General features: G+C 39.1%; 1 protein-coding gene across 1 annotated transcript in view; it reads left to right on the plus strand.

Annotated features, from left to right (window-relative positions):
* The window catches only part of LOC103075427 (lipase member N), a 17,135-nt gene extending 6,907 nt beyond the window's left edge, over positions 1–10,228 (plus strand). The window contains exons 4-9 of the mRNA XM_007470303.1: positions 496–605; positions 3,257–3,393; positions 5,175–5,321; positions 6,765–6,836; positions 7,370–7,441; positions 9,995–10,228. Coding sequence (XP_007470365.1) covers positions 496–605; positions 3,257–3,393; positions 5,175–5,321; positions 6,765–6,836; positions 7,370–7,441; positions 9,995–10,228 — 772 coding nt within the window. The remainder of the gene's footprint in view (positions 1–495; positions 606–3,256; positions 3,394–5,174; positions 5,322–6,764; positions 6,837–7,369; positions 7,442–9,994) is intronic.
* The last annotated feature ends 2,661 nt before the right edge of the window (positions 10,229–12,889 follow it).

The following is a 12,889-nucleotide window of genomic DNA, read 5'->3' on the forward strand; positions in this document are numbered from 1 at the left end:
AGGACAGCAAAAGACATGCAAGAGAAGGGAACAAAAAGGAAGAATGCGGGCTTCCCTGATGGCGCAGTGGTTGAGAGTCCGCCTGCTGATGCAGGGGACACGGGTTCGTGCCCCGGTCCGGGAAGATCCCACATGCCGCGGAGCGGGTGGGCCCGTGAACCATGGCCGCTGAGCCTGCGCGTCCGGAGCCTGTGCTCCACAACGGGAGAGGCCCGCGTACCGCAAAAAAAAAAAAAAAAAAAAGGAAGAATGACAAGATTAAACTTCGGATAATGTAGTTTACACAAGTCTCAAAATCATTCCTGTTATTAGAAAGTAACACATGTAAGTGCAGCAAAGAAAAGCTACAATAGCCTATATGTAACTGAATAAATAATGAAATACAAACCATGTAAGTGGACAGCACAGAATTCTGTGTGTAAAAAATAAACAAGCAAGTGCTCTGAGTTTTGAACTTAGTTGGGAATATTTATAAGTCCCTGTTTTATTTTTCAGCTTTGATGAAATGGCCAAATATGATCTCCCAGGAATAATAGATTTCATTGTAAACAAAACTGGTCAAGAGAAGTTGTATTTCATTGGACATTCACTTGGTACTACAATAGGTATGTTTACAAGGGTCAACACTTTACAAGGGTCAGAGCCATGCAAAAGTTCACCTTTGAATTGGAACAGAGTAACTGTTTTACATTTACGGTGTCCTTAATTCTCTGTCCTGTGTTGGGGACATAACCCTAGTGCCCTAAGTGGCTGTGAACCTGAATTCCAGAGACTGTGAGTATGTAGGACGAGCCTTTCATCTATTTCCGGTCACCACAACACATTTGTAATGGTGACATAATTTCCCAGGAATAATGTGTGCTCAAAATCCAAAAAGGTATTTCCAAAGAGTAAGTCTCTAGATCACCTCCAAGCTGAAAAAGTAAAGCCAAATGCCGTGAAATATCCTCGAAGAATGTTAACTATGCATCAATCATACCTTCCACACAACCCACATGGAATTTTAAAAAATAAAAAAGAGGGGCTTATACTCATATTTGAACAAATTGAAAAGATATGGTAACATTTTGTTTGTGAATCAGACCACAAAAGCTTACTACAATAAATCAACTGGGCTTATCCATTTAGTGTATGATTTAATATTTATGGAGTAGCAATTAATTGTAAGCACTATATAGATTTTTTTTAAAGTCCAGGAAATGTACTTTGAATGTGTGGTTCCTAGATTTTTTTTTAAGAAATCAATAGTCTAGCTCCACATAAAAATTTAAAGGAACCCATACTATTAAAAATATAAATTTGTTAGTAATCTTCCCCTAAAGTTTCCAGTTTTAAGAGACTGGGTTATATGAAAATGCAGTATTTTAGTTTGGGTGAAACTGTGCAAGAGACAATAAATATTCCTACAGTAGTCTCATCACCATTATCATCAAGAGCAAATAGGTGTTTACCAGTGCTTTGTACTGATAGGCAGCTTACAAATTTAGACTAGGCAGTGAGCATGAGAGCGAATACACTAAAAGAGGATCAAAGAACTAATAAGGGGACCCAACCCCACCCCCCAAAAAACTGTTACTAACAGGAAAATAATTACACCATAACAGCTAACACTTAGGAGCCTTTACTATGTTTAGGGTCCTCTGTTCAGGACCTTTCCTACAATCTCTCTGTCTAAGCTTCAGAACAATCCCACCATTATTATTTCCATCTCATAGAAAAGGAAACAGAAGTTCAAAGAAATTAAGTGGCTCCTTAAAGGTCTCTTAATACATAAGAGGTGGCACATAAATTCAAACCAGGTCACTTTGCCTTCACCGACGGGGTGCTTGGGCGCTGCGAGAAACTGCAGGGAGGACGACTTGAGTGGCGTCTAGAAAAGTGGAGAGGACTTAGCTGTGCTCTCATATCTGATTAGCAGAGAAAACAGTAAATTTCATCCTCAGGGCCCTGCGTTGCATTTAGGGCATGAAATTTTTCGGTGAGCACTATTTGCCTTTTGAGCAGAGAAATTTTTGTTGTGTGGGAAGGACCCACTCTTTATAGGACATTTAACAAGTCAGGTCCTAGCCCCTTAAATAACAGTTGGGCTCCCCAGTCAGTATGACCATCAAAAACTTACCTCCAGGGCTTCCCTGGTGGCGCAGTGGTTGAGAGTCCGCCTGCCGATGCAGGGGACACGGGTTCGTGCCCCGGTCTGGGAAGATCCCACATGCCGCGGAGTGGCTGGGCCCGTGAGCCATGGCCGCTGAGCGTGCGCGTCCGGAGCCTGTGCTCCGCAACGGGAGAGGCCACAGCAGTGAGAGGCCCGCGTAAAAAAAAAAAAAAACATCTCAATCTCCACACTTTCTAGACTTCCCCTGGGGGAATAATTATGCCTGTTTCAGTCTTTGTATCAATTACTCAGCCAGTTCCTTTTCTGGCTAAGACAGTTTCAATATTTCAACAAGAAGTTCAGAAGAAAAAAACCCCTGCTATGGCTACATACACACACATACACACACACACACACACACACACACACACACACACACACACACACACACAGTGGAGGGGGGCCCAGGAAAGTACCTCGGGGATCCCAAACACGGAGATCCTCCACATAGCCTTTCCTGTGTGAGGCTGACCCCCACCCTCATCCTCATAGTGCTAGATATGGATGCAATGCTATTCCTGAACAATCAGAGCAAATGGAGACATATGGTCCTTACTGGGACCATGGTGGACTGAGGCAAAGCCCGTTCCCTTTTGGATGCAGGGAAGATTCCAGAGGTTTTGGTAAGCATCCAATGAAGCACTCATCAACTGTGAGAAAGAAAAACTGTGGAATAACTGGACGATAGTGCAGAAAGAGCTGGTTGATTCACCTCCCACAAACTGATTATTTCTAGAGGCTCTGTTACTCACTCTGACATCTCAGAGTTGGTGGTAAAGTGACAATATTGCCAGCACTTACCCCACGCTTGGGAAGTGACGGTGTCCCCAGTTTACTTGGCAGGAGTTGCTTCAGCAACTTATCCTTCACTTTCCCCAGCCCAGTTAAATTGTCCAGAATAAGAGAAAAATGGAGACTTGAGAGCAGAGAGGGCTGAAGGCAGATTAACTCTGCAGGATAACTTAGAAGTGTTTCCCAATTCATCTCCAAGATCAGGGCAGTAAAAGGATAAAAATGACAAAGCAGAGTCCCACTTTTGTTAGTAGAAACATTGCCTAAATACTTCTAATTTTTACAAGATTGTCTTGTCTCCTATTCTCTCAGGGTTTGCAGCCTTTGCCACCATGCCTGAACTGGCACAAAGAATCAAAATGAATTTTGCTTTGGGTCCTGTGATCTCATTCAAATACCCCACGGGCATTTTTACCAGTTTTTTCCTACTTCCAAGTTCCTCAGTCAAGGTAAGCTCTTCCTTTTGCCAAAAAGTATATGAGGATCTCCTTTTGGATGATAGATCCTTATTATTTTAAAATCTATTATGAAACAAAAGTAGGACATTTAGATGAAATCTGTAGAAACCAGACTCTGGGATCATGTGCTTGGAGTGTATGTGTCGTTGTGTGTGTTTGTCTATGCCACAATGTCTACAGCTCCCATATGCAATTCACTATACTCAGTTATTAACAAACCTGAGTATAAATCAGAATTTCTAACTGAGCTGACTGCCGTGTCAGTTTAAGATCTACTCATAAGTTTCCTTGTTCCATTCTTATTCCCCTGGGCATGTCAATGAATTCACAGTGCCCAAATGGAAGACATTTTCCAAGTTACATGTGATTACTGATATCCCTAACTTTGAAGTTAGAAGAGCCTGAATAATATAACCCTTCCCATATGGGAGCTTGCTCTAATTTACTAAAGCTAAGATTCCAAAGAGTAAATGTCTTACAGCTGAATTGTTCATTCAAGTATTTATTGGTTATTTTCCAATGGTTGGAAAAGTCGCTTGATGGTCAATTGTGAGCTTGGGATTTTATTCTTTGAGAGTTTTTTTCTGTTTGCTTTTTGTTTCTCTAAAAAGGTCATTGCCACAATGAACATAGTATTTTATCAAGATTTCCCCTCCAATTTGGAGAGAAGGATAGAATAAATTTTGGCCAAAACGAAGTCAAGGAGACCAATTAGGGTATCACAATAATTCACATATAAAATGAGGTCCTGGTCTGAGGTGAAGAGGTAGAAATGGGAAAACAAGTATTTGTGAGCTAACACAAGGAAGAACTTCCATGAGGCCTGATGATTGGTTTGATAGTGGTTTTTTGGTATTGTTTAGTAAGCTCCAGTGATGTAACTTCCCTTTTTTGTCGTTAATAGTTCTATTTTAAAGTGTGCTGACATCAGTGAGTTTTGGATGTTTACTACATTTGGGCAGAGTTGAGCAGACAAATTAGTTGAATTAAATTCAGAGATAGACACATCTATTTCTAAATACACCAGTTTTGCATATGTGTGGCTTTGCCTACATAGGTCGGGTCTGAGGCACATATTGTCCCCGACTTATCTCAGTTTCTTATCCTCTACTGTCAAACTTCCCTCCACTTTAAGTCCCATTCTCTGGCCCACCCACCATTTCATAATATCCGTTGCCCCTAGAAGCTCCAGTCCTCTCATCAGAGATGCCCACCCAAGCTCGCTTTTCCAAAAGCCCTAGAAGTTTTAACTATGCTGCCTCCCAAGACATCAAGTTTTTTTCTGTCCAGTGGCACCCTCCCTTCAGTACTCCATCCTCTACCTTTCAGCATAAAAGCTGGCTACTCTGGAACACTACCAGAAAGGTGATGTGCACACGGGGAATAGGGAAAAACCCTGCTTTTCCTTCCTATTCAAGGCAATATTTGACCTTAAGGAGAAACTGCTCTACCTTTCTTGCCATTTAATGAGAAATATAGGCAATCACTGATTGAACAGAATGTGGGGGAGCTTCACCATGGAGAAATTAGCTAATTTGAGGTTGAGGGTCCTTACTGCAGTCTCCTTGTAAATTATGTTTGATGGTATTAGCTGGGTGGAGACCGATTCATAAATAGTAACTTTTCCTGAATGACTCGGTCTCCTTGACCAAAACAGCAAATAAATATAAAAATATAAGTAGAGCCCCGAGAATTCTCATTCCTGGCATGAAGGGAATGTCAAGAAGTCTGAAAATGGTCCTCGAAAGGATAATTCTTTTTTATTTTTACAGAGGATTTTTGGTACCAAAGGTTTCTTTTTAGAAGATAAAATAGGGAAGTCACCTTCTACCAAAATCTGCAACAATAAAATATTGTGGGTGATATGTATTGAACTTATGTCTTTATGGGCCGGATTCAACATGAAAAATGTGAACATGGTATGTATAATGATTCTGGGGTCATTCGATGCTTTTAGAAATTCCAGCTTTTCTTTGATTCATTTTGATGTCTCTATTATACTACATAAACTAATGTGGTATTCTAAACTTAAGGGCAGAGATTTGCTATGCATAGAAGATTAGACATTCAATGGACCATGAATGTGAAGAATGAGGAAGACAATAGGCAGCTTCATCCTTTCATACCTGGTCAAATTTAAGAAAATAGTTGTTCCACAATAGGTAGTGGTTTCACATGTTCACAATCAGCTACCCCTTACTACAGTCAACTTGATTTTATTTCAGTACAACACAGTGCGTTAAAAAATAAAATGAAATCCTAGAAAAGAAGTCCATACAAACATTAAATTTATTCCATGTATGCCTTCACTTGTTGGGTGAATTTAACCTCAAATAAAATTCATCATTTAACTTGGAACATACAAGACAGAATGGAATGGAGTGTAATCCCTTTCCTATGAAAGAGCAGAAGTCCTGTTTCATCAACTCTTTGTTTCCTGTTGCTTAGAATTCAAGGAGGACGAGGAGTTCAGACTACAGACCAGTGTGGTTGAGTAGTTATCTCTGTCATATTCCAAATGGCAGCCAGTGAGACTGTTACAGTGAAGTTAGTTCCAAAATAGCTTTTCTCGGCCAGCCACCCTACCCCCATTCTTTAAGAGGATAAGTTGTGTTAGACCAAAAACCTTGAGGAACAATTGTTCAAAGCCTGCTTCTTCAAAAGTAAAGATTTTTAATAGTTTCCTTGATTTGTTCCATTATATTCTAAGACATACAATTATCAGTACTATTTTATGTCTACAATTTTCCTCTCTATTATATTTATGAAGAATGAAATACAGCACACATGGAAGTGATTGATTTTTAGCTTTTTTTTGCAGTATTTTATTTTATCCTTACAAGAGCACAGCAAACTGTAGTATGATTTGTAGCATGTCCATTTAATAGATGAAAATACAGAAACTCAGAGATGATAAATAACTTGCCCAAAGTCACAAAGCTTATCATTAACAAAGTTAGGTCCTGAACTCCAGGATTTTTGATCTATTGATCTGTGATCATCACATCTGTACACACACACACACCCAGCTCCACACACACACACCTGCACAGAGTACCTTTCTTGGTTGCTTTGCTCCGTGATGTCCATTGTTGCTTCTGCTTCAAAATAAGCAAATTATCCTACAGCTTCAGAGCTGATGCAAGTTTGCTCTCAAGCAGCCCATGCCACCAGTCAGCCCATGGTTCACCCACATTCAAGTGCCTGACATGAATTTGTAATTATCTAGATGATTCTTCCTTGCCACTTTCAAAACTGCAATATTTGTTTATTAGTTCTTAGCATAATTATGATCTGCTTCTGAAAGGCATAGTTTTTTCATTGGGTGGTTAATGCTGTAATACGTGTCCTTTTTCCTTCAGAGCCGAATGGATGTGTATATGTCCCATGCTCCCACTGGATCGTCAATACAGAACATCCTACATATAAAACAGGTAGGGTCTTTGTCATGGAAAACTATTCCCTTAATTTTCTTTATATATGAAAGGACAGAGTTAGCATGTCTGTTCTAAGAAACTTAGCAGCTGGCTTCCTTTTTGCCCTTGTCACCATCTTTATGGTTTGATTTCCCTGGATTTTAAGAGAAAGAACAAGGGATGGGGCAGACCAAGTAGGTGACATAAATGAACCCCATCTTAAATCAGAGCTTGTAAAATAGGCCCTGAGCTGAAAGAAAAGGTAAACTGGGAGAGCCTCAGAACTGAGCCTTCCCCAGAGAGAGAAATACCTGAGATTTGATTTCCCCCTAATGAGGCTTGGTTTTCCACTTGCTTTTCCTTCAAACCAAGGAGATCATTGCACCACTTTCTGTCGACCTTGTTTTTCATACTGGTAAAATTTATTTATATCTTTCTGCTCATCCCGAAGCCTTATTTTCTTCCCAGCGTATAGTGCTTTTCTAAGATTTGCTGTTAACAATCATGATTCTTACTGTGAATATTACTTTTCTATAAAACATTTAATTCAGCTTTACAGATCTGATGAATTCAGAGCTTATGACTGGGGAAGTGAAGCTGAGAACATGCATCATTACAATCAGGTGAGCTATTCAGAGTGACCCCAGAAGGGTGGCTTTGAAAACTGACGGTGATAAATTGTTTGAGAGTAAGAAGAATCCTAGCTGGCAATTGATCTCATTCACATTGGTTGATAGAGATTTTTTTTTAAAGTCTAGTTTTATTATGTATTCATTTCAGAAAATCTAGAAATGAAAGAATTATGTACTAAGGGAGTTAAGTCATTTATAATCCCTCCACCCAGAGATAACTATAGTAGATGTATCAATATTTTATTACATTTATTACAATCTCAACATCACTGCTTTTCCACAACTTTCAATCTTGCTTTTTTATTTACAGTCAGAGCAAAACATAACCAATGTTACTGAGGGGTTTGTTTTTAACATTAATTTTAATGGCTGCATAATAATGAAAATTGTTTTATAAAAATCTATAAAAATTTACAGAGTAAATGAATACACGTTTCTTGATAGCAACAGAAGAAAATTAGGATTACATGTAAAAGTTAAGAGAATTTTCCACCCATGAAGTGTTGAATCTTAAGGCAACTTTTTCCCTCTAACTTTATGCACCAGAATTTATAGACTCATTTAGCCTTCCTTCCTTAGCCTATACTTTTAATCAATCCTGTTGCCACCTTTCTTTTTCTAAGTCAGGTGCTGGGCTTCTCAGTATGAACTAAGCACATTTTTCTGATGTTTTCCCAGACTGACCTATTTAAGGCTATTAGTGCGAACATAGATCGATGAAATTGTTTCTGAACATCAAATCAGTCAATCAGACCAGTCAATTTCTCAGTAATGGACTGAATCATTAGAGAAATGATTCTACTAGCCCTTAAGACAATGAGAGCTATATATAATTTTATTATTATTTTTAATCAGCTTAAGGTGTGATTAACATACGGTAAAATTCACTGATTTTATGTGTCTAACTCAGTGAGTTTTGAAAAATATATTCATTCATATAGCCACATCACAAGCAAGATATTGAATATTTTCATTACCCGCAAAGGTTTTTTCCTGCTCCTCAGACAATGTGTATTTACAAATGCATATATTTGCAAATGCTTAGAAAAAGGCCAGAAAATAAATAAACAGCAAATGTTAAAGTGATAACTTTCAAAAAGGGGAAGAAAGAAAGAGTGAAGTGGATGGACATGAAAGAGAAAAGGAGGCTCTCATTTTGGATTTTACATACATTTGTCTTTTTTCATTATAGTAATGAGCATGTTATAGTTATATATTGTTTACATTTACAAGAAAATAAAACGGGCTTCCCTGGTGGCGCAGTGGTTGAGAGTCCGCCTTCCAATGCAGGGGACATGGGTTCGTGACCCGGTCCGAGAAAATCCCACATGCCGCGGAGCGGCTGGGCCCATGAACCATGGCCGCTGAGCCTGCGCGTCCGGATCCTGTGTTCCGCAACGAGAGAGACCACAACAGTGACAGGCCCGCGTACGGCAAAAAAATAAATAAATAAAAGGGAAGGAAAAAAATCAGAGATCATTATATTATGGAAGTCCAAATCAGGGGGGTGAGTTGCAAGGAGACTGTGGTAACTAACACAAGATATAGGTGAGAATAGGCAATTATATTTGGCGATGAAAAGCCACAAGCAACTTTAAATAGAGTAGCTATTATAAGATGAAGAGCAAAATTACATTTTCCAGGATTCAGGAGTGAGTGGAGAAGTGGAGATACTTCGTCCGGGGCTCGAACCCGTGTCCCCTGCACCGGCAGGTGGACTCTCAACCACTGCACCACCAGGGAAGCCCTCCTTCCCTTTTTGATTGCTCCCTTTGTCCTCTGACTGGCTACTCTCTGTCCCCCACTGCTCTCAAATAGTTCCTCCAAAATTCCTCAAATCTCTCTCCCCTTTGTCTTTGGAGAACTTAGCCATCCCTATAGCTTCAGTTACCCCCTTATGTGGGTCATCCAAACTGCTTTTCTAGATTTTGTTCAGGACCCATTTCCAACCTATTTCTTCTTCAAGTCATCCCACAAACCGATGCCTATGCAATCATGCTAAGACGGAGCTCTGAGAAATGACCTTGCCTTGTCTCCAAAACTTCTGAAAGATGCCCAGCTGCTTCAGCCTTTCATTTAGACCTTGACTGTCTCCAATCTTATACCCTACAGTATTCCCTTACATATTTTCTTTTCTGGGTACACTGGACAGCTTGTCATTCCTGACCATGGCGTACATGCTATTCCTGCCTGCTGGAAAGCCCTGCCACCTTCATCCTTGTCTGTAAAATCCAACCATTCCTCAAGAGTCATTTCAAATGACTGCTCTTTATATGAAGCCCAAGTTGGAAATAATTTCTTCTTTGTCTTCACTTCCATTGATTGCATTTGGGGAATATTTTATAGCATTGAATATACCCTACTTTGCTTACAAAAGTTTATTTAGACATCTTGCCTTGTTCCTTCACACTCCTTGAATATAGAGCCCATTGCATGCTTTCTTCCTGTGGTCATAGTAAATATTCAGTAGTCTCTGTTTATTTGAAGTCAGTTGTTGCTCTGAGGAGCTTCCTCTCATGAATGTACTTTCTCTCTCTTCCATAGAGTCGTCCCCCACTATATGACCTGACTGCCATGAAAGTGCCTACTGCTATTTGGGTTGGTGGAAGTGATGTCCTTGTAACACCCCAGGATGTAACCAGGGTACTCCCCAAAATCAGGAATCTCCATTACTTCAACCTATTGCCAGATTGGAACCACTTTGATTTCATCTGGGGCCTCGATGCTGCTCAACGGGTGTACAGTAAAATCATAGATTTGATGAAGTCATTTCCCTGACTGCAATACATCTACTCTTCAGTTAAAAGTTGCTTCCAAGCCCATAAGAGGCTTTGGGCAAAATACTAATCAGCAATGAGGTCTACTCCAGCATCCTTCACCTTGTTGCTGTCGCTGAGGTGTTCCTTTATCACGGCATCCCAGCTAGGAATTATTCCTACTGTGCTGCTTTCTCTCTAGGAAATGTCCACATCTGAAATCTTAGAATCTTCCCCTCAGTCAGGGCTAGGTCCATTTTTTCATCTAAACCCCAGTAAACTCTTCTCTGCTAACTGTACACTTCAGGGAGGAGTTAAAAGACGCCTTTCTCTTTCTTATTTCAAATATATATAGTGGTTTCATGCAAATGATACTCACTCCCCATCCCCTTTTTCAAAGGATTGAATATAAGCATAGGAGTGCTGGCCTAGAAAAACCTTGTCAAGGGAGTCATTTGGCAATATGTTTGGGTGGCTGTGATCTTGTGGCTTTCTTGAAATCACAATTAGGGCAATAGTCATATGGTCATCTATAGACAAGCTATGAAATAAGCCTGACCCACATGAAAAAATTAGCAGAATGGAAAACTAACCAAATTAAAGTATTCCAGGAGTTTGTTTTACTGTTACAAGCTAGGGGGAAAACTAACTTTTAGCAAGCATATGACTCAACTGGAAGGAGTGGAAGGATGTGGCAGTAATAGATTAGCCTACTAGTTATGAACATTTAAGAGGCACTGGACATCGGTTGATATGTTTACAGAGAGAAAAGAAGGCATTGGTTAATATAAGAATCTGGTTAAGTGGGGGTCAGTTAAGAGAGCTCCTATGGGATTTGTCTTATTCAGCTACTGCTACAACAATGCTTTGTAATAAACAGCTCAGTGGCTTACAACAGCAAACGTTTATTTTTTTATGCTCACAAGTCCACAGTCTGGCTGGTGTGGCTCTATTTTACACTGAAATCACCTGGGCTTGGCTCAAAGCTGTGGGTTGGGTCCAGGTCTGCTCCACATCTTCTCTTCATTCTGGAACTAGCAGCTCTCAGGATTATGTTCTTTGCATGACAGATGCCAAGAGCACAAAAGGGCTAGCTAGATCACACTAGCATATTTGAACCTCTGCTTGTTCACATGCCTTTGGCTAATTCAGATGACATGACCAAGCCTTACCTCAGTGGGGTAGAATAATCTGCTTCACCTGCAGTGGGAAGCTGCAAACCACATGGCAGAGAGTGTGGATATACAATGCTATTATACAGGAGTGCAGAACTGGGGAAGATACTCCATTCTACCATATAGGCATAAAATTCAAAAGACAAAAATAGGGAATACAATAAAAAGTCTTCCTCTTTTTCCCAACTCTTGTCATACACTCTCCACTTCAAAGACACATAACTCTTACCAATATTTTGTGTATCCTTCTACAGACTATGCCATGCATATTCTAATGGATCCACAGATACCCATTTAGTTTTTTCTCCTATATGTACAGTACTATTCATACTTTTCCACGTCTTGCTTTGATCGCTTAGTATATCTTGGAGATCATTCCCCATCAGTTCATATGGAACACTATTAAAGGTTACATGGAAATTCATTATTAACAGAGATTAAGATGAATTAGGATTTTTTGTAATTACACACAGTGTTGTAGAAAATATTGTACAAACATCAGTTTATACATTATACAAATATCATTTATACTTAGAGGATAAATTATCTTTGAACCAGTAATTCTGGTTCAAAGAGCATGTAGAATTTTAATTTTGGATGAAAATATTTTTTAACTTTGTTGGTTGACATGAAATCGCAAATCATAGCTGTTAAGGTGGCTATTATCATTAAAACAAAAGCCAACAAGTGTTGACAAAGAAGTGGAGAAATTGGAACCCTTGTACATTGTTAGTGGGAATACAAAATGGTGCAGTCTCTATAGAAAGCAGTATGGAGGTTCCTCAGAAAGTTAAAAATAGAACTACTTTATAATCCAGCAATCCCACTTCTGGGTATTTATCCAGAAGAAATGAAATCAGGATATCAAAGAGGTATCAATACTCTCATGTTCAATGCAGCACTATTCACATTAGCCAATGTAGAGAAGCAAACTAAATGTCCATCGACAGATGAAAGGATTAAAAAATGTGATTGATAGATAGATAGATATAGATATAGACATAGACATAGATATAGATGTAGATATAGATATCTCACAATGGAATTTTATTCAGCTTTCAAAAAGAAGGAAATCCTGTCATATTCAATAACATTGATGAAACGTGAGGACTTTATGCTAAGTGAAATAAGCCAGTCACAGAAAGACAGCTACTGCATGATTCCACATACATGAGGTAGCCAAAATAGTTAAACTCATAGATGCTGAGACCAGAATGGTGATTGCCAGGAGCTGGGAGTAGGGGACAATGGGGAGTTTTTAATCACAGGTATAAAGTTGCAGTTTGCCATATGAATAAGTGTAGAGAGCTGCTGTACATTGTGCCTATGGATAAGAATACTGTATTGTACACTTAAAAAACATGTTAGGAGAGTAAATTTCATGTTAAATGTTCTCACCACAATAAAAAATTATTAAGCTTTATATTTATAATGTGTGCATTTTTCCTCTTATATATATTTCCATAAAAAATTTAAAAAAAATTTTTTTTAATTTAAGCTTTTCTACT

This window comes from Lipotes vexillifer, unplaced genomic scaffold (assembly GCF_000442215.2).
Source record: "Lipotes vexillifer unplaced genomic scaffold, Lipotes_vexillifer_v1.1 scaffold690, whole genome shotgun sequence".
Taxonomy (NCBI): domain Eukaryota; kingdom Metazoa; phylum Chordata; class Mammalia; order Artiodactyla; family Lipotidae; genus Lipotes; species Lipotes vexillifer.